The sequence below is a fragment of the Leptopilina boulardi genome, unplaced genomic scaffold (assembly GCF_019393585.1).
Source record: "Leptopilina boulardi isolate dan_hultmark-lab unplaced genomic scaffold, ZJU_Lbou_2.1 LbouV2_214, whole genome shotgun sequence".
Taxonomy (NCBI): Eukaryota; Metazoa; Arthropoda; class Insecta; order Hymenoptera; family Figitidae; genus Leptopilina; species Leptopilina boulardi.
Genome location: NW_026137768.1, coordinates 2,898,101 through 2,920,847, shown reverse-complemented (window position 1 = coordinate 2,920,847; position 22,747 = coordinate 2,898,101). Strand labels below are relative to the sequence as shown.

The window sequence follows — 22,747 nt, the reverse complement described above, 5'->3', positions numbered from 1 at the left end:
TTACAATTAATAGTGGAAATGTTTTTATTACCTGATAAATTAAAAATATTTAAGATTCCATACTTACTTAAGTACTTGGCGTCTGTATTCTTACTTTTCTCCAAAAAATGTAACTAGTTTTTAATTTTAAAGAAAATATTTAAAACTATAGAAATTATTACTAAAAAATCATAAAAGTTCCACAAAAAAGGGATCTTATAGGCAAAGAATTTTAGGTTATGTTTATAGTTTTAGCTTCATTAAACATTTTTAAATATGTAGAATCAGAATCAGTTTCTATTTTTGATCTAATAAAGACATCAGTGGTTTGTATTAAGAGTTAATCCGCTTTGTGTATTTTCATTTCAAAAATCACAAACATAACCTAAAATCTTTTGCCTCTAAGGTCCCTTTTCTCGTGGAGCGTCTCAAATAAAAAAAAAATTATTAACAAAAATTATTTTGAAATTAAATTCTTTAATTTTAAGAAATTAAATGCATATTTTAATCATTAAAAAAAATTACATTAAAATCAAAAACCTTAATTACTAAGGAATTGGATAAGGTTTTTCATGAATAGGAGACAATATATTAGTTTATAACATATATATTTATTTGAGCTTTAATTGCATTTTAAAATACAACCGAAATAATTAAATAATGACAAATCTGGTAAAATGTTTTTCAAGAGTCGCGTATACATGATGCATATCTTTGTAAATCCATGTGTAGGTACGTTCGCGTGTTTCGTGTGAATGCGTTACCTTTTCTCGTATATGAGTTTTTAGTGCGCGTACATTGACGCGCATTATTTATTTTTCCATCTAATTCTATCTCCATTACTTTTTTTTCGTTCATCACACTCTCAGCAGTCGTATGTAATTACAATATTAATATTATTATGTTGATAAATACTTTAAAAGTCCGCGATGGAAGAAGTAGAGTTTACAAGAAATACGTATACAAGTGTTTGTCACTTCACCCTTCTCTCACTTTTTTTTTTTCATTAATCAAGAGCCACACGCTACTTTACACTTTCTTTACTTCATTCATTCATAATTTCTCTCACTCGCATACATTTTCTCTATTATTTTCTTTCAACCACAATTTCTTTCTCTCTTTTTAGTCTTTGTTTCTTTTATATCATTAATTTCATTTATTCTTTATTTCATTCCAAAATAGCACAAGAAATTTTCCCGCACAATATTTGCTTAATCCTCAAAAAAAAATCCACAATTAGCAGAGTTTCGAAATTGCAGGTTTTTTTTGGAAAATTTCTTGTGTCAATTTATATTTTGGCTTTTTTAAATCTTCTACTTTCTTAAAGTTTTACTTGATTCATTCAAAATTTTTCAGTCATTCCGATATCACCGTATCTTCTCGTCAATGTTTTGTATAATTAATTAATTATATAATATACAGAATATCGCAATAATTCGAATGATAATAAATGACATTTTTTTTATACACGTTAATGACACGCGTGGCTCATTTTGGCGCGATAATAAATATCATTTTAAAAAAAAAACAAGGAGAAAAAAATGTACAATGGTCATTACACGACACTGCGCCTGTTAAAAAGGCTCGCTCCAAAATTGAGGAGCGCTTGTTCCTATAATCGCAATATAATATAGTATAATGAAATTCGATATTGCACTGCGACGTGCGCTTTATTTACCGCTTCTCGCTCACCGGCTGAACATCACCCGGGAGACAGTGGAATTATAAAACTAATTCAATTTGCAGGAATTTGCATTACCGACATCTCAAATGCGCTTGCGCGTTCAATAAATGACAGCACATGCGCTCGCGTTTGCGCAATACAATATAATTCGAGATCCCAACACTGGCGCCAACGACCAAGCTGAGTGTTATTAATGCGATATTATAAAAAATAAACTTAATATTTTTATACTTCTTTTTGTTTCTTTTCTTAATGAAGTAAATGATAAGAAATTGAAATGAAAATGAATGAAATGAAAAAAAATTAATATAATGAAAATATATTTGTAAAATGTTTTACAAAATGGTAATTTTTTATAGCCTCAAATCGCTGTTGCAAATTCCTTATATTCGATCTAGATTTATATCTCCACTGATGACCAGTCCCGTGGCAATAAGTATCAACAAAAAGATTCCTATACATGGGCAAGGAGCCTAATCTAGTCTATGCTAATGACCTACAACTTATTCTACAGGTATACATGCTGACGATCGACCTTATGACAGGTGATAGGTAAGCCTTTTTTTTATCCCAAAAAAACTTTTAGGTTCACTACTTCCTGTACATAGGCGCCGAAAAATTATAGATCAAGAAATTCAAACCTGAAATTTATTTAAAAATTGTTCAATTGAACGTGAAATTTCAAGTTTGAAATTTTGATCTACAAAAAACATTTTCTTGAGAAACATGAATATATATTTATATATATTATAAAGAAAAAAAGGTTAAAGATTTGAGAAAGTTTTTTTTTTTTGGAAAAAGTTTTGGAATAAAATTGGCGCCTATAAACTTTTATGCTTTCGTTTTCTATTCCTCTCACCATCTCGTCTGTATAACATAAAACTTCTTAAGTATTTATTATAAAATCACATACTTGGCCGCGCGCCGAGCCCCATGACTCAGCAGTGCCGCGAGATATGGTGGCATCACAATTAATTTAATCTCGTCCCCCAACTAGTCGCATATCGTCACTATCATCGTCATAATTGCACCCCTAAAATCTACGTAGAACGTTTTTAAAATTGAAATTTTCACAGACCGATATATATTGATATTAGAAAAATTCAATTTTCAAAGCGTTGCGGATCCATCATATATATATTTTAGAAAATCAATTATTGAATTTAAAATCAGAAAACATATAATAAATTTAATTTACAATTTAAAAACTTTATAATTTAAAAAAAACATTTTTAATTTAAAAATATTAGTGAATTTTTCATATAATACGAATGTAACTTATTAATAATGTTACTTTTGAAACACATCAAGTGGAGAATAAAGACCTTATGCAGGATTAAATCCTTTAATTTAATTAATTTAATTTAATTTTTGGCAGAATAATGTTAAATTCTGATAATTTAGTACATGGTTTTTTTGTTGCAAAAGTTAGGAAATTATGCTATTTTGTTCAATCTATCAAAAAATTTATCTATCAAGTAAAACATTTTGATTTGTTATCTTATTTGCACATTAACTTACACGGTAGATAAATTTTTAAAAGGTCCAAACTTTTGTTTAAAAAAGGCCACTCATAATTGTACTTTTTATCTTTACTTATCGAAATTTGCTTAATTGCTCTCAACATCTGATTCATTGAAAAGTTAATTATTAATTAATATAATTAATAATTATTAATTAATTCACCCATTTTTCATGGTTTTAATCAGTATTTGTCACTGAGAATTTATATTCACTAACTTTACAGTAATAATTACTGATTGAAATCATGAAAATTTACTGAATTAAAATTTGTGAATTTTTCATTAATTCAAAATAATTAAACTAAATTTAATTTAATTTTTAATTAAACTTTAAATTTAAAGAAAAAGAAGCCGCAGTTGTTTTTATAGTTTTCAGAGATGTTGATTACGAATTCGATGTCAGTTTTTCAAAATACAAAATGGCGGATCCAATATGGCGGTGGAAAAAATTTAAAAATTTTTTGGCTTCATTTGAAACTTGTTTCTCGGGAGTTTTCGAGGTCGCTGATTACAAATCTGATATTAAATTTCTAAACATTGACACCGAAAAATCCCGAGTAATCAGTTTCAAGCTAATTAAATCAATTAGGTACAAATTTTTTTTTTTTTGCCTAGATCGAATCCACCATATTGAATTTTGAAAAATTGACATCAGATTCGTAATCAACGAGCCCGAAAACTCCCTAATTAACAAATTTTAAAGCATTTTAAACAATTTTTACAAATGGACGCCATATTGGATCCGCCATTTTGAATTTAAGAAAATTAACCAATGATGTTAAGTGTTAAATTTTGAAAATTTTACTTTAATTACTTTGTACAATGTGTGTGTGACCAGAATAACTATTCTAGATTCATATCCGACTCTCCACTAAAATGTTCAAATTTTTTTACTAATAAGACAAATATTACATGAAAACTACGCGATATTATTTTCAAACTAAATAAATAAAATTATTTGTAAAAATTGAAATTCATATAAAAAAAAATCTGTAAACACTATAAAAAATCAAAAAAAAATTTTTTTATAATTTAGACGAATAAAAATATTTTAAACTCAACTTTTTTTTCGAATTAAATAAAAACATTTCGATGGATTCAGAATCAATTAAATTCTTATATAGTTTTTTTTAAAACAGTCATTGATAATTATCTTGATAACGTTGTGTTAATCTCGTTAAATTTTTTTAGTCAATCTGGTTATTAAAAGACTAGAAGCAGAAAGGAAGTAATAAAACACCATTTGACTGACGATGGTCTTATTTACTAATCAGGAACGAGAAGACGCGATAAGCGTCACACGGTCTTGATTGGAAGGTTTTTTGCGTACTTTTTTAAAAATTAAACTGTTTTTAGATTATCGACTAAAAACAATCAGCCTTCCAACCAATAGTTACTTTTTCACTGGAAAATTTAAATTTTCGTTTTCATTTTTTTTTTTTTTTTTGGTTAAAACTCACTGGTTGCGTTTTTATACATTATTATGCTTTCGACATGGTTAACATATTTAAAGTTTGTGAAAATTTTAATTGAAAGACAAATTTACTCCTACATAACTCTAGGATTATTATTTACAAATAGTATTACGAATGATGTAAATCGTCAATTTCAGGAATTTTCAACTTTTTATTCATTAGAATTTCGTAAATAGATATATATAATTTTTTTTGTACATATATTGACTTTAATTAAAATAATTTTGAGTCATGATAATTATAATAAAAAAATAAATAATTTGTTTTAGATCGAATTTTACAAATAGCATTAATATAAAAATTCTACTAATTAGAAGATTGATTCAAATACATGATAAACAAATATTAAAACTTTATTTTAGTAACTTATCTTAAATTTTTTCTATCTACAGAAATTAGTTTAAATATCTGAAATAAACAGTTTTGTTAAAATGAAAAGAATTAGAATTTAGTTACCGGGAATTAATCTCTAAGTAGTTAAGAGGTATAATTAACGACTCAAAAAACCGAATAAAAAAAATTTACTTAGACGTTGTTTTTACCGCTTGGGTTAGATTTAATCCTTCAAGAGGTTGAAGGCAGTGATAAATCCTGCGTCTGCGCAGAATGTTTGCTTTTGCGCAGACGCAGAATATATCACTGCCTTTAACCTCTCGGAGGATTAAATTTAACCCACACTGTGAAAACGGCGTTTAAATTATTTAAAAATAAAAATTAATTTAATTGGTTAAAAATTGAGTCTGCTCCGAAAAGTTAGAGAATGTTTTCACCGCAAAGAGTAAAGGAATAGATAAATTAAGCTTAAAGTAGTAGGTTAAATTCGCGTCTGCGCAGAATCTAAATGCGATTGATCGTATGTTCTACACAGAAGCGAATTTAACCTATCATTTCCTACTTTATCCTCTGCGATAAAAACAGCCTCTAAAACGACTTTAAAACTGATCAAACAATTCAATTCCTATGCTTGAAAGTATAAATATTTGGTGCAAAACGTCTCTCCCAGTGAAAGAGTACTATATTAAGACCGGAATAAAACAACGAAACCGTATCGTCGTCGGCACGACGGACTTATACTAATCTAACCTGACTTCTCTGAACTCATTACAATATAGATACACTTATGTACAAATGGCACCGCTACTTACGGGGCTCGGACTATACGTATTTGCTGGACAATTGCTTGGCCAGTTCCGTATACTTGAGAAACTTTGAATGAGGACTCTCTTCGAGTGAAGTAGCTGCAGATTGTGACGGACTTCCGTTTGCCTGAGGTGGAATTGGTGGTGACTTGTTTCGGTGCATTGAAGTTAAAGAAGATGAACTGGGAACACTGGAACTTGCTTGAGAAACAGCTGTAGTCGTTGCTGAAGATCTGCCAATAGTCAACGGATCCGGAATGACACCATCCTTTACGAAATGCATTTTTGACAAATGATGCCTGTAAGCACCCTTGGAAATGAAAGGAGTATCGCAGAATGCACACTTCATTATTGAGTCCGCTGTGACCACGGCGTCATTGCAGGCCCAACTGAACGCGAGAATTGCCCCCGGCGTAGGACCAGGACCCGGAGCAGTTGTGCTTGTACCGTTTCCACTTCCGGTACCATGGGATGAGCCCGAAGAGCCTGAACCTGATCTGTTGCTGACGGTAGTAGAGCCACGAGTCTCCGTTTTGTCGCAGAGCTTCTGCAGAGCAGCCAAGGGATGACTACTGGCTTTACGGCCTTGGGAATCTGCGTTGCTGGTGCTTGTTCCTCCGCCAACACCCGAAAGACTGTCGAACATTGACGATAATGCTCCGAGGCTGCTGGAGGCTTTGGTATCAGGAGTTCCTCGAGGTGTCACTGATCTATCGCTACTCGCTGGACTGCTAGTGCTGTTTCTGCAGGGACTTCGAGTTGGAGGCTCGACAGTGGATCTTGGCGTCGGGGGATTCATCGGAGGAGAAAGAACCTCACGATTCTCGTCCGTCGATTCCTGTTGGCTGATTCTCTTGTGATTAAAATTTGTTTGCTCTTCCTCCTCCCTCGACTCTACTACTTCTTTCTTCACCACAACTTCCCTGGAATCCTGCTGGGTCTGTTCCTCCCCGACTGGCACAGGGATTTCCGTCTCCTCTTCCTTAGGTTCTTTTTTCACAACAACAGTCTCCTCATCGCCGGATTCTTCTGGTGGATGACGGTTCGGTAGAGGTGTTTGTTTCTCAGGTGTCGATCGCTGAAGAGAAGACGAAACCGAAAGCCTTTCGTGTCCGGAAGATACCTCCAGACGTCTCTCAGGTGTCATGGCGTCCGTCCTACCACTCCCTCGTTCGGAGACTGAACTCGATTCACTGCCACTTCTTTCCCGTCTGGATGCACCTGATCCAGTACTGTAATGATGCTGCTGATACGAACGCAGGAGATTCATTGTTTGAGGATCCACGAGGGGCTTGGTGTAGTCAACACTCTCATCGATTCCTAAGCGTTTCAAAATACTAGAACCCATCGGCGCACTCGGTTGTGCATGATGAAGACCCGACGCCCCGTGTCGAACTCTCGAGTCAAAGCTTTTCTCGATAAGTTTTTCAATTGCATTCAAAACCGAAGGAGATGAAGTCCCCGTAGGTTCAATGGTATTTGGTGTAGGAGTGTCCTTTCCCGGAGTTGTTGCATCACTAGCTGAGGAGGGTGATCGATGATGCCTCGACGAAACTGGTGATGTGTCCTCACTAACGCTTTTTCTACCAGATTCACCGACTGGTAAAGCCGTTGACATGTGATTTGACATCAATGCATTCTTCAGAAAGTTCCGTTGATTCACACCCACTGTTCCAGCACCAATGCACTGTCGAATGTGCTCCACAAAAATAGTTGTTTCAATCTTCTCACCGCACTTCTCGCACGTGATCCTACCGGCGTGTTTACTCAAACTGTGTCCAATACCTGCTCCAGTATCACCATTTTTGAACTCGTTTTGAGCACGCTCAAGTTCCAGTAATTTTCGCACAGGAAGGGATTTTTTTCGTTTCTCCCGAGTCTGTCTTCGGCGTCCTCCACTCTCCGTAATCGAGCGCATTATATGCTCTTTGTAATGCGAATTCTTCACCATATGATTACTCAATTCCTTTAACGAACTAAATGCCTGATCACAAACCTTGCAAGTCAAAACAGCACTAACGTGACTACTCGTCGCGCCCGCTCCTGGACCACCTCCATGCGGACCACTTCCACTTCCTGGAGGAACTCCGGGTCCACTACCTCCACCGCTCACACCACCTCCAGTACTTCCTCCACCTTTACTATCATCTGATGATTTCCAAGATATTATTTGTTCCTGGGAGATGATATTTGTGTAATGTTGTGTCTGTTGCATGTGCGAAGTCATTTCAGCTAAAGATCTAAAGCTTTGACCACACCACATGCACTTTAATATCTGCCTCGTTTGCTCCGCGCCTTTACCTAGCCAGACATCCTGACCTCGAACAAGTTTCCTCGGCAATGGCATGGTTTCTTTAATCAGTAGATTTAGCTCCGAGGGGCTTTGCTTGCTTGGTGTTGAAGTGCCGTTGTTTCCGCCGCTAGTCGAAGTCTGTGGTTGATGTTGAGGTGGCGCTATGGAGGAAATGTTCTGATGATGTCCAACCGATGGAGGAGGAACTGGCATATTGACTCCACAGTGTTTGGCTTCCTTCATGTGTGTCGTCATGGCAGCAAGGGTGGGGAAACTTTGTTTACACCAGACGCATTTAAGTACATCCTTAGCCTGATCAGCTCCTTTGTTGAGCCAGTGGGACTGCCAGGCGCTATGTCGACTCCCAGACGTGGCGGATGGATTATTACCAATTCCACCAGGAGACGAACGAAACAAATCCTCTCCACCGAGCTTGCTTAATTCACTCATCTTCTCGAGGGCTTTTGTAGCTTCACTTGGTTGATAAGACTTGTCCAACGATGACGGTGGTTTCATCTTGCCATTCCAGAGTTGATGATGATCCACTACTCCGCTTGTACTTTTCGGCGAGAGTTGCTGTTGACTAGTAGCAGCTGCTGCGACCGCTGCAGCAAAGTATGGGAAATGAGACGCCACTACGGGTGACGTCCAAGGGGATACAACCGATCTACCATAGGGAGATGTGGTATCCTGATGTCCAGTGGGAGTCGATGCCGCGTGCCTAGATGACTTACGTGGTGGAGGTGGCGGTGAATCTTCAGGACCGGGTCGTTTTCTATTGGAAACGGACAAGTCGAGCGGTCCATTATTTGTTTCAGTCGATGAAGATGGCGTGGGAGGTTTACTGAGATTCAAAACCGTATCGTCTTCGTCTTCCGTTGATGAAGCCTTCCTTGTACTAAAGTCAAGTACCGCCGGCAATGGAGTGGCTGTAGGTGACGTTTCTCCACAGCTAGTTGGTGAAATTAAAAGACCAGGAGTCGCAGCAGGTGGTGAACACGAGGACGTGACAAGAGGTGAGACAGAGCCACGCGATAAGGGCGAATGACCCAAAAGAAGACGCTGATGCGTTTGCTGAAGGTAAGCTGCCATCACTGCCGCGGAATGAGAAGGTAAGAGTGGATGAGTCCCAAGAGGTAGAGGTACAATACTACTAGGACTGACGGGACTAGCGCTACTCCGGATTGCCGGTGGTGGAGGACTTCCAATGGCTGGACCGGACGATTCCCGCGAGTCTCTCGAAGGACAACGTGGACTCATTGGTTCCCTGTAACAAATTCCAAAAAAATAATTATTTACTTTTGTAATATATTTGACGCTAGGTACGTTCATGTGACCTGAAGGGTTGAGTCAATAAAGCCCAATAAATTAATACTTCTATTCAGTAGCTAACAAATTTTATTCTTTAAAAATTGTTAATCTTATGATTTTACTCCTTCTATAAAATATCATCTATTACCTCAAGAACAGCTTCCATGTTTTTAAGACTTCATTAATTAATCCTACTTCAATTGAACCTAGGTTTCACGTTTAACAATCACTAAATCTTTTTAAATACATATTATGTTTCCCTAGCATTCCCTTTTAAAATATAACAACAATACCTCTTTTTTTAAATAATGCTATTATAAATTTCAAACAAAAAGTAATAAAAATATTGAGGGCAATAATAATCAAACTTGTCGATTGTGTTAGAGTTATTGTGAAAAAATTATGTATTCCAAAAACAATTTATAGAAGTTGATACTAAAGATAACGGATGTTATTAATTTAAACGCAAACAAATCATAGCTATTGAAGTGACAATAAATACGAACAGTCATAAATCAAAGCATCGGGCGTTATATGCCGATTTTACTGCTGGAGGGACAAAATCCATTTCTCTTTGATTCTAAAATAAATATTTTTTAGATTTTCTTAAAAAAAATTACGTATGCCTATTTATAATTTTTTTTTCGGTGATGAAAATTTTTTAATTAATTTTTTATTAAATCAACTTCATTAGCAGGAAATAAATTGTTCAGTTTGATTAATTCAATTTTGACTGCAGTTGATTAATTGAAATTGACTGAATATGGAAAAAAAATAAGATTAATGTCAAAGATTTATTTGATTACATATTCCGTTAGAAGGAAATGAATTTCCTTTATCTAATTAGTTGATATTTGATTAATCCGTCTGCAATTTGCCGGGACTACACCTCAATTTTCAAAGTATATTTCACTTGACGCATGCGTACAAATGGAAGAAATACATGTGAAGTGATATTCCTATTTAGTTAATAAATTCGTATTAATAAATAACTAAAAAAGAAAATCTTAAAAGTTGATGTAATTTGTATTACTAATTTCTGAGTAACTTTTTATTAAATAATTTAATTAAATTTTTTTCAAAATATACACGTGACGCGCATTGAAGAAAGGTACTTAAAAACATAAAATTGTAGGTACCTTTCTTCAGTGCGCGTCACAAATATACAATTAATTTTCTATTTAACAAAGAATTTTATATTTGATATTGTCTTTTCTAAAGTTCTTTTATTTTGTATTATTTTTTACATTACATTACTATTACGTATAGCAATTGAATATATTACTATTATTTTTTACTAATATTTAAAAATTTATAAATTCAAATTTCAATTGTAAAATAAACAAAGAATTATTTATAAAATTAATTAACAGAAATAAAACATTAATAAAATTAATTAATAATGAAGTTTATTAATTAATATTAAAATAATAATTAATAGAATAACAATAAGATTTCTATGAATAAAAGTAGTTAAATGATAAGAAGCTTTCCAAATTCTTAAAATATAAAAATAATATCTAAATCAATATAATAATATTGAGATGTTGATTTGCTTGGACTTAGTGAAAGTTCAATATAAATGTAGTTTGATCCAACAGTGACAAGACCCATTAGCTCGAATTCTTCAAGAAATTGAATTTTTAAATTTGAGCTTTTTTGATTGTATATAAAAAGTGTGAAGTGAACCTAAGTTATGGTAAAAGTGGAAACTACCTTACCTGACAAATTCAAATTTTAGAAAAGCTTAACAAGAAAATTAAAAAAAAATTAATTAGTGTTAAGAATTAATTAGTAATAAATTTGGTTTAGTAAAGAACTCATCGGGAAAGTAAAAAGAAAATATTTAATGTTGCGACATTTCAATAGTGTAGTTTACCATCCGCTTCGGGCTAATTAATTAATTACAAAAATAAATATAATTAATAAAATAAATAATAATAGAACAATAACGCGAGATGATAAATGAAAAAAAATAACTCAACAGGAAAATTAAACAATAATCGAAGGTATTTGAAGATGAGTAAACTTTTTTTTACCTATAAATCGATTTTATGTGTCCGGTCACGTGGTTAAATTCCAGTTAGCGGACATTCCAAAATAGTGTAGTTTAAAGAGTTTTATGACACGAATTCAGTCAGCAGAGCTGTCGACGGCTGGTTCGTAACTGAATGAGACCGAATGCGTGCCAGTAGATGTAAGGGGCCACCACCACGCATGCAGGGGAAGTTTTTGGACTCGCGGGGAGGGGAGTGTGTGTGCGATGCGAGGGTGCTGCTCCGCAATGTACCTTTTAAATGGGGGGGTGGGGAGGAGAGAGAGAGACACGAGTGCTGCTGGAAACATGCGCCTATCTCTATTAGCTGAGTGACGCCACGCGGCAGCCACTGATATCACAGTCGCCTGACACCGCTGGCTTATTTATCCCATCCGTGGCGATTTGTTGGCCTCAAACAACACGCAAACTTTACACTACCTATCTACCATTGTCGGACGCTTCAAAGACCTCCGTTCTTTCGTCAGCTTTTTCAAAAAGAATAAAAAACATTCCCTCATCTCATTGGGCTGAATTAATTAAATTAGGGATGAGTAATTTTGTCACGAAACAATTCACTCCCAAAGGACTATTATTATTATTATTATTTATAATTAATCAAACGATGGTATATTTCATTTACTTCTCAGACTTATTCGTATGAACTGAAAATTTCTAAATTGGTAATATATTGGATTCATTAAATTAAGTAAACAAGATTTTTAGGTTAGAAACTGTGAATTGATAGGCATGCTTGTTTTAGCTGGATATTCAAGCCTCGAGAACTTCTTGCTAGGGTGCATCATAGTCGATCGTGTCAGTTTACCACGGTGAAGCATGTGTAGTTAAGAAATTAAATTATATGAACTTCTAGAAACTAGGTAAGTCAAATGATAATAATATTATAAAAAATTGCTTCCTTTTTTACTAGTTTATTTTAATATTTTCATTTTTGCAGATTGCAGATTACTATTTGGTTCTGATTTTGTGTATTAAAGTTAACCTCAAAAACAATTTTGAGTTGCTATCCACTTTTAATCATTAAAGCAATGACTATTAATATTTGTTCTTTCCCTCACAGCACCAGATATCCTAGGATATTCCAAAAATATCCCTTTGATATCCTAGGGAAATCCTAAGGATACTTTAAGGATATCCAAAGTAGCGGCGGTTAGGATATCCTAGGGATATCTAAGGATGTCCCTAGAACGTCCCAGGGATATCCTAATCATTTCCCAAGATATTATTAGGATATCCTGTGGATATCCTTAGAACGTCCCAAGGATATCCTCAGGACATCCTAAAGATATCCCTGAAATAATTAGGGATGTCCTTAGGACATCCTAAGGATATCCACAGTATGTCTATATTATATTAAGGGTTAGAATATCCTTGAGTCGTTCTAAAATTTGAATCATAATGATATCCTAGGGAGATCTTAGCGATATTTCTAGAATATTTTAACGATATACTAAGTTTATCCCAAGAATATCCCCACGATATCACTAGGATATCCCAGAATATCCTCAGTATATCCCCAGGATAACCCAAAAATATCCTACGTAACGGCGGTTTGGATGTTCTGAGAATATCCTCAGGATATCCTACATTAGTTTAGGATATCCTGAGGATATCCTTTTGTTGTGAGGGTGATTTTGTGTATTGTAAAGTTAACTTCAAACAAATTTTTGAGTTGCTGTCCACTTTTATTAATTAAAGCAATGATTATTCATATTTGTTCTTGATTTTGTGTACCTTCAAGTAGTTTTATTGAGATCAGGGAAAAATTCTATCTGGAATCAGGGAAAAAATCAAATTTTTGTGACCCTAAATAAATAATATTAACATTTAATATGTTTAAATTTTTTTAATTACAATAAATGAAATAAATAATTGCTTAATTAATTGAATTAAAAATAAAGATATGTTGCAAGAAATAATTTAATAAAAATTATTTTCAAGTTAATGAAATTATTGAACAATTGCAATAAATCAAAATCTATAAAAAAATTCTAAATATTATTCCTAACAAACGCAAAGTCATAAATCGAATTCATATTGAAGGAAATTAAAATTTTTTTCATTTGTTAACATAGTGTAAGTTAACAAGCTGATAAATAATCAGATGGAAGCTAATAAATAATTGGATGTAGGCTAATCAAATTTTAGAGAACACACTTATCCTAATCTTGAAAAGTGATTTTTCAGGAGGATGTTTGAGAGTAGCAATAAACGCCAGACAGATAATATACTGTTATGAGGTGCGAGAGTTTGTTGTCGTAATGTTAATCTGACAAGAGCCAACATTAAATTAAGCAATGACCTGGTAAAGCGAGCAGTAACTTTTATAAAGTCGTACAATATTTACCTATCTGGAGGACCCGTATCTCTTGCGGCGGCAGGGTTCAATCGTGCTGTGATAGAAGATGGTGGAGTAGGGGGACAGGTTCCTTCGTCATCTTCCTCATCAGTGATTTCTCCATTCTCGTCTTCCTTTACCGCTGGTGCGCCAACCCTTTCGTTCGGACTAATCGGTCCATCTTCATCTACACAGTCACCTTCCTCGCCTTGTAGGTCTGTTCCGGGACCCGAACTTTCGACGCCGTCCTCCCCTAGAACCAAAAAAAGGAACAAACATTTAATTTCAAGTATCATTAAATTCCAATTACGCTATCATGTTATAATAATTCTTATGGTATATAACTTTCTTTTCAAATAAACTCTAATTTAATAAAGTTATTGGTTTGGATTTTTAATTAAATAATTTGAATCAGTGGGACTTGTATTTAGTGCAAATAGTCATTACTGATTTTATGTTAAATTAATTTAATATGTGATTCTGTTATTCTAATAAATTTATTATCTTTTGAGGATACATATTTCGTTTACCATGAGAAACTGTTTTTGTTTCAATAAAGCTTAAAATTCCGCCAAATGAAATGGTTAGAAGTTCACAAATTACTTGTAAAAGAGGAGATTCGTAATTTCGTTACAAACCTGTTACATGAAGGAGGGAAGGGGAGATTTCTTTATAATTACTACAAATATTACTTTCAGGAAACATTTATGCTAATTTGTGCATAATTACGATTTGTACTGATACAAATATTTAAAAATTTTATAATTGTAATTAAAATTCTTTTTATATTCACTTAACATGATCAGCACCCGGATGTTCGGGAAATTTTATTAGGGACATCATTTGATCCGGGGAAATTAGAATATCCCTCGGATTTCCATATAGGATGTCTTCGAGCATTACTGGGACATCCCAAGGATATAATTTCCCTTAATCCCTCAAAAAAAGGGAATTAGATTTTAACTCCCAATGGGATTCTATAAAATCCTTTTGGAATTAAAGCAAAGGGAGTTAATCTGAATTCTTTGCTATAAAGGAACATTAAAATTATTTGCTGAATCATTATCATCAATAAATTAAAAGTCCTCAATGAAAAATGGCACGAAGTTGATACCGAATTGGATCAAATTGATATCAATATTTGGATGTTTTAATATTGGAATCAATTCATTTCAATTTGATACTTTCAAATTAACAGTGAATTAACGAGTGAGGGAATTAAAAAAAATTCATGTGGATGCCGGAGGGAGGGTTTAAAAGAATGTCGAAAAAATGTACGGTAATTTATGAATGCTTCGTTAGAGGAAATCATAAATAAATTATGTCACAAAGGAAGAGTTACTTCTATCATAGAGTTTTGGAAATTATGAGAAGCTTCCACTTTTATTAACATAATTCAAAAGACGCTTCCTGCTTCATTTCCCGTTAAAAATATAAAAGAATCATTAGATTAGCACAAAATTTCAACAGAAAGAGAAAAAAAACCCACAATAAGTAAATTAATATCCTATAACAGAACAGGAACGATTCTGTAAATTGTCGGAAAAGTTTATTTCTTCCATCAAAAAATTTAATCACAATTTTTTTTAAAACATAGTTTTCAAATGGATATGGACGCACAGTTATCAAAGATCGATCTCTTGCGACAGTTTAGGTATACATTTCCACTTGGACTCAAGTCAAGAAGAAAGAAAGGGATTTCAGAATCGCGGAAATGACGGCAGATGCGGTCTGTGATGAGAATTCATGGAAACGATATAAATGTGCAGATGGCGAATAACAATAGTGCTATCGGTTCATTTATCAGCCGTTGCCACAACGATGACATCTACCCAGAGCCGTCGGATGCATCTTCGATGAAGACGCGCAAAAGCATTGTGAAGCAAGTCGAGCTCTTCCGTCATTGACACTGAGTTTTAATCAAGTCATTTCCATTTTCACTTTTAATCATAGCAAAATGCTCAAGATGAAAAGAAGTTCTTGGACTACATTTTGTTTCCTTTGTAACAATATACGAATTTTGTAATTCATATACTTAAAGAAATCAGAAGTTACTAAATCCAGTTTTCATCATAAATCCCTTTGGCGAATTCCAATTCGATTACACCCCATGTAAATCAGGAGATTTATGGTCTTTGTCCATCATCTTGATTTACAAGGTTTCGATTGGAGGTGGGAATGCAAATAGGAAAAATAAAAATGTTTTCCAAAAAAAGAACTCCATGAAGGAGCACGCGTGTCCGCCATCTTGCAGCAAGTCCTCCTCCAGGAAGGAAGGGAGTGTCGTCCTTCGCCGGTAGCTAGTACATACTTCAAATCGGGACAGAAGGACGGACAAGACTTCTTCGGGTGGGGACAACGAGCACCGTCCTACCTTTGCCAACTGACCAACCAAACGATCGTTTTTTCCCAGTCGAAGAGGGAGAGAAAGGAGATCGCACATTGATCCGCGGGGGCATCGGCAACTAATTACGCAGATTTATGTCCCCATTGTCCATTGTCTACTGACCGGACGGAGAACTACGACGACCAAATGGAGGAACGTCCGCACAAGAAGGACGGATCGAGTCCAAGAGAGAGAGAGAGAGATTGTCCGTAGGGATTCGAGGCCAGACCCAACCTTATTATAAATCACGAAAATAGTCACAATTTTTCAAAAAGTTATATTTGAAATTTCATCAATTGTAATCTCATAGTAAAAACTATTAAATGAATTTTGGGTTTTAAAAAACAAACGATGAGAATCAATTGCGAAATTGACGGAGCACGAGGAGAGTCGAGGTTTCGCTAACGAGGTTCAACAGGGGTTGGCTGCTCGTGAGGGGAAGACACGAGGGACCGTACCGGGCAAAGAATCGAGTGCTGACACTCGAGAAGATGCTGGTGCGCGATATCAGCTTCTGCTGTCCTCGACTCACTCGGATTTGCACGTAGGGACCGAACACGATATATTAGTAGGTATGTAGGTACAGGAACTTTGACTGTGCCTCCTTAAACCCACACCCGCCGTGCACAACAATAATTAGCCTTATCGGTTTTCTTTTTTTTTTTATTTCTAGCATGTAACGACTCGCTGCATATATCTTTTTCTTCTCTTTTTCTTCTTCGAGCTGTACACTTTTTCTCATTTTAGGAACAAACGCGCGCACGAACTACTTTAGACAGACTTACATACAGGATACACGTGTATCGAGAACGAAAGTATCTTAACTCCAAAATCATGCAATTCCTCTCAATATACACTCAAGGCAAATATTTTTTAATGTCGCTGAGCTTAAATAATTCTTTTACGATAATGATCGACATTTATGCGGATATCTTTTTTCATTATTTATTTTTATAAGAAAAATTATTCATAACCATAAAACCACGTTAAAATATTTAATCAATATAAAATTATTATTATCAAAAACCAAGGTGAACTTTTTCATTTTAGAAAATAAAATCTGTTTTTTAAAAAAACAATCTATGTTTTCTTACGAGAGCATTGTTTCTTTGTACATTGTATCATAATTTGTGTGACTTGCAGAAGAAACAAAACGAGAACAAAAGGATGTGATCATCAACGGAGAATAAGGGAGTAAAAGCCAGAGAAAGAGAGAGAGAGAGACGAGATGAATTCCTAATGCGAGAACTGTCAGGAGTCTGGATGAGAAGAGTGACAGGATGTTGAGGCGGAGACGAATGGATGGACAGACGGTCAGACGGATAGACGGACAGAAGGACGTAGGAAGAGAGGACTCGCATTGTGATTCTCTTGCTGCCAGAGACTGACTGACGGATGAATCCGTGCCCATCCCGTACCATCCTTTTCTCCTGGACAGGACTTGAATCCTCGTTGAGACAGACCTAGCCCCAAACTCCGGGAGCAGTTAGCTTTATTCTTCCTGAGATCAAACGAATATATAAAACAAAAGAAAATTACTTCAACTCTTTATATCAAAATGTTTTACTGTAACAACAATTCTTATTTAAAAAATGATTTAGCTGTAGCAGCGAATATACATTAGCTGTAATCAATTAGTTGATTGTACTAGCGATTTTGCTGATCCTTAGCTGCCAAAGCTAAGGATGAGCAGTGATATATTAGTAAGTGTAAATATCAAATATTATTCAAAAATGTTGAATGAAGAACTAGTGCAGCTTCTCCCATTTCCATTTCTACCTTTTTCTTTTCAATCCCACTTCCACGTTTATTTTCTTTTCCATTTCCACATTCACTTTTTCTTATTTTCATTCCCATTTCCACTTCCAATATTTCTAATATTTATTCCCACTTACATTCCCACTTCCACTTTTTCTAATTTTCATTTCCACTTCCATTACTACATCTACTTTTTTCTTTTGAATCCCACTACCACTTTTGTATTTTCATTCCCACTTCCAATTTTCCTCATTTTCATTTCCATTTCCACTTCCACATTTTCTAATTTTCTTAAAAGAAGTGGGAATGAAAATTATAAAAAGCTGAAATAGAAGTGAGAGTTGAAATTAACTAGTGGAAGTGGGAATGAGAATAAAAATGGGATTAAAAATGAAAACAAGAATCAATGGAAATGAGAATGAAAATAAATAGTGGAAATGGAAGTGGGGATAAAAATTAGAAAAAGAGGGTGTGGAAATAGGAATGAAAATTAGAAAAAGTGGAAGTCGGAATGGAAATTAGAAAACGTGGAAGTGGAAATGGAAGCGGGAAAGAAAATTAGGAAAAGTGGAAGTGGAAATGCAAGTGGGACTGAAAATTAGAAATATTGGAAGTGAATATGGAGATAGAAATAGAAATTAAAATTAGGAAAAGTGGAAGTGGAAATGGGAATGAAAATTAGGGAAAGTGGAAATGAAAATTAGAAAAAGTGGTTCTGGAAGGGGAATGAGAATTATGAATATTGGACGTGGAAATGAAAATTAGAAAAAAAGTGGAAGTGGGAATGAAAATAAAAAAAGGAAGTGCATTTGAAGTGGGAATGGAATTACATAATCTACAACATTTAATGGCCCATAGTGACGTTGACGAAAAAAAAACTTGAACTTAAAACTAAAATTATTTGATGAGAATGTGGAATGAAAAGGGGAACAGATGATAAAATAGACTTTCAGGTGTCCTTTTATTCAAAGACCTTCTCGATGAAAAATCTAAAATTATCCGCATGACAGGTGAAGCATCATATGTCGCAGTTATAATGATTGATATATACACATGAGTTGATAAAAGGACCACAATCATCGGGTTTCGTATATTATAGCGAGTGCCTACTTGTCATTTTGTTTTAATTTTTTCCTCTTTGACATTTCGAGGTCGTTGGTTGTATGTCAGAGCAAAGCAGATTCGTGAGTCACTTAGCGATCTTTCAGAGGGGTGAGTGAACAGAACGAGACGACAGAAAAGAACTAAAGACGGAGTACCTACCTACCGTATTCTACCTGACTGATTGACCGATGAGGCGACTGTTATCCTAAGTCAACACTCAATCCATCAAGCATACGAATCTCCTCTTTCGTTCATCTAATTTTAACCAATGAAGCGATCAGAATTGTTCGACATCGGACCCATAAGGTATCTTCGTTTCTTATCAATATTTTCAAATTGCTTTGAAATTCATTAAATGATTATTTCTTCCATTCGAAAAAAGAAAAATGTTATCAGTTTTTTTGATTCAAAAGAACAATCATCTTGTTATGTTCAAGAAATCTTGAATATGTTTTTGTTGATTTGAAGTACTTCAAATTAAAGATTAATGTTATTTCAATTTTATTATTATTTTTAAAATTCTTAATTTCATTTTAATTTTTAAATTCAACATCGTTTTTAAAATCAATTTTCGATTTTTAGTATTTTTAATATATCTGAACCGATAATAAAATAACAATTCAATTTAGGTACAAGAATAAAAACAAATTGTTCTATCCAACAACTAATTCTGAATTTGGCTTTTTTTGTTCTTATTTTCTTTTTTCTTCTTGGATTTTTTTTATCGTTTTTTAAACAAATTTTTAACATCAAAATTTTTAGATGTAAAATTAATTTTTCTAATAATCGTAGACGTAAATTGATTATACGATGGAGGTGCAAAAAAATGGTTGGAATTCGGAGGTGAGTAATTGACGTCGAAAAGACAGTGAGTGATGGACAGAACCTGTCACAGAAACTAAACCAGTCTCTAAGAAGAAATAGCGTCGCACAAGTTTCAGACCAAGTGTAGCTACAAGTGACACATAGCTTATTTCCCTAATGATTCGACTTTACTTAAAATTTCCCTACTTATACAAATCTTCTTCTTAAGTTTTATTTTTTAAGATAAATTTTTTAATAAAATATTCATCAAATTTTTAATTTAAAAAATAATTAAAAAATACATTTTTATTTTAATAATTCATAAAAAATATATATTTGTTTCGGAGCTAAATAATTATTTGTTTAAAATCCAAACAAGTATTTATTTTGAAATACACTTTTTTTGGAGTAGTTTTATTTTTTTATGCATATATTATTCTCCTGTTTCGTGATTGAGTCTCAAAAAAAATTATCAAATAAATATTTTTCTAAAACTACAATTTAAATATCATGCTGTCATTCTTGGACAAAAATAATGAAATAAAATTTCCCATTTTTTCTGAATGACGAAAAAAAATTAACATTATGCAAAGATTATTTTTGTCTGATCTTAAAATGAAAGGGAAAAAAATGAAATAAAGTAGCTTTTAGTGTTTAAATTAATAAATCTTGGTCATCTATCGTTTTTTTTGTAACAAAATGTTTTCAGTAGAATGCGAGACATGGGGACAAAGAGCTAGAAGCGAATCGGTTGACTGACTGACGACGCAGTTTGCCGACAAACTCATTTTATTAATACATAAAGCATAGGGAGAGATACGACCAGCCTGAAAGCATAGGTACGACGAGAGGATGATGGATGGACGTATGTACTTATGTCCGAACGTTAGTCTGTATGTTGCCTGTGCAACAGGCGACGATGATGATCGATGCGAAACAAACTTCAAAAACGCAAAATTTTGCGAATTCTTTTTTTTTGACACTTGAAAAGCAATTTAAAAATCACTCTCACGGTATGTAAACACAATTTGTCGTAATTTTCATAGTCGTGCTACCTATTTCTATCACAATAATATTTATAAAAATAAAAATTTTAATTATGTAGGGTCATTTGGGGTAAATGTAAACGGATTTGCTTAGTTTCGACAATAACGTAAGTTTTTTTTTTTAAAAAGCAATACTTCCGGTTTTCTACTGCATGAACTTGTTACTTCACTTTCCTAGAAACATTTTATGAGGTACAAAAAAATATTGATCAACTTTGAATCGCTTAAAACTGACTGTTTACATTTACCCCGAGATTTTGAAATTTTCTCAAAATTCGGGGTAAATGTAAACACCCCTGTAGTTTAAAGAGGTTTAAGAAAAAAGTTATCCCAAGTATACTACTGTGTAAAGGGATGTAAAAACTGAAAAAAAATTCTTGGTAGATGTAAAATAATTGAACCAATTGATTGATATGCAACATATAAAATAAGCAATCATTACCATAACAAAACTAGTAATGTAAAAACTTGAATAACTTCAATAAATTTTAATAGGTTTTCATTCAACTTGGTGAAAATAAGTTTTTAAGGTTGCTGAATAAGATTCTAAAATCGAATTTTTAAATTTCAAAATGGCGGATCCAAAATGGAGGACAAACATAAAAATATTGTTAAAAATTGATCAAATTTGCTTGAATCTCGCTACTCGGGGGTTTTTGAGGTCACTGAATACGAATTTAAAGACAAATTTAAAATTTTCAAAATGGCGGATCCAATATGGCGGATGAACCTAAAAATATCCAATCAATCCACCAATCAATCAGTCAATCAATCAAGCAATCCACCAATCAACCACTCAATCAACCAATCTATAAATCAATTATCCAATCAACCAATCAATCCACCAATCAATTCACCAATTACTCAATCAACCAATCCATAAATCAATCGTCCAATCAACCAATCAATCCATCAATCAATCTATCAATCAATAAACCAATCAATCACTCACTCTTAATCTAGGATTCCTACGTACCTGAGTTTTATTCACCAATCGTGAAGACTCGCTTTCCTATATTTTAAACACGTAAATGCACTATGCAATACTATGCAGGTCTATACCTGCAACTGACTAACACGAAGGAGATATAAAAGAAGATCCAATTTCGTTTTTTATGTAATTTTACAGGGCCAAAATAATGTAATTGTGAAATAGAAGCAAATTTATTCAATTATTTTCTTTTAAAATGCAGCAGAAATTCTGTTTACATTTACCCCGAGTTTTCGAATTCTCGGGGTAAATGTAAACACTTAATTATCTATTAACTGAATTGACGAAATTAAAAAATCAAAGTCAGCTTTTGTTAAGGGGTTCATAAGGAATAATTAGAAATTTTAGTTTGAATTTTTAGTTCATTTTTATTCAAATGCGAGACAAAATACTGAAACAGTAAAACTTTGATTTTCAATCTTTCAACATTAAGCGACAAATTGGAGTATGGCTTTGACAATTGTCGAAAAAAAAATTGGCAATACTCAGAACCTGTTGCAGGTGAGCTGAGGTTAAAATATTGGGGTCGAACTTAATTTTAAATCTGTAAATTAAGCTGCAATATTTGCTGTTTACATTTACCCCTTGTTTACATTTTCCCCAAATGACCCTAACCTTGGTGAATCGCAAATTATGAATGTGCAACGAATTTGTCGCACATTCATAGTGAGTGGAAATAATGTAGAAAATGAATGAAAATTAATTAAAATTACCGTTGAATTGAATAAATGAATTACATAATCATTTATATATGCAATTTTTTGTCTTAAATTAATTTGCAATTATGAAGTTATCTTTCCCTTTAATTATTAATAATTTAATTTTTGCAAGTTAATTTTTTTAAACCATTGCATAGTTCA

At 33.5% G+C, this 22,747-nt stretch overlaps 1 protein-coding gene across 6 annotated transcripts in view; it reads right to left on the bottom strand.

The window, feature by feature from the left end:
• Positions 1-570: 570 nt before the first annotated feature.
• The window catches only part of LOC127279034 (protein tiptop), a 219,982-nt gene continuing 197,805 nt past the window's right edge, over positions 571-22,747 (bottom strand). For 5 of the 6 annotated variants that reach the window (XM_051301119.1, XM_051301118.1, XM_051301120.1 and 2 more), the window contains 2 exons: positions 13,808-14,051; positions 571-9,360 (listed from right to left, as the gene is read on the bottom strand). In XM_051301119.1, coding sequence (XP_051157076.1) covers positions 5,817-9,360; positions 13,808-14,051 — 3,788 coding nt within the window. In that variant the 3' untranslated portion in view covers positions 571-5,816. Of the gene's footprint in view, positions 9,361-11,443; positions 11,560-13,807; positions 14,052-22,747 lie in introns of those variants that run through there. The other variant, XM_051301125.1, reaches the window with a different exon arrangement.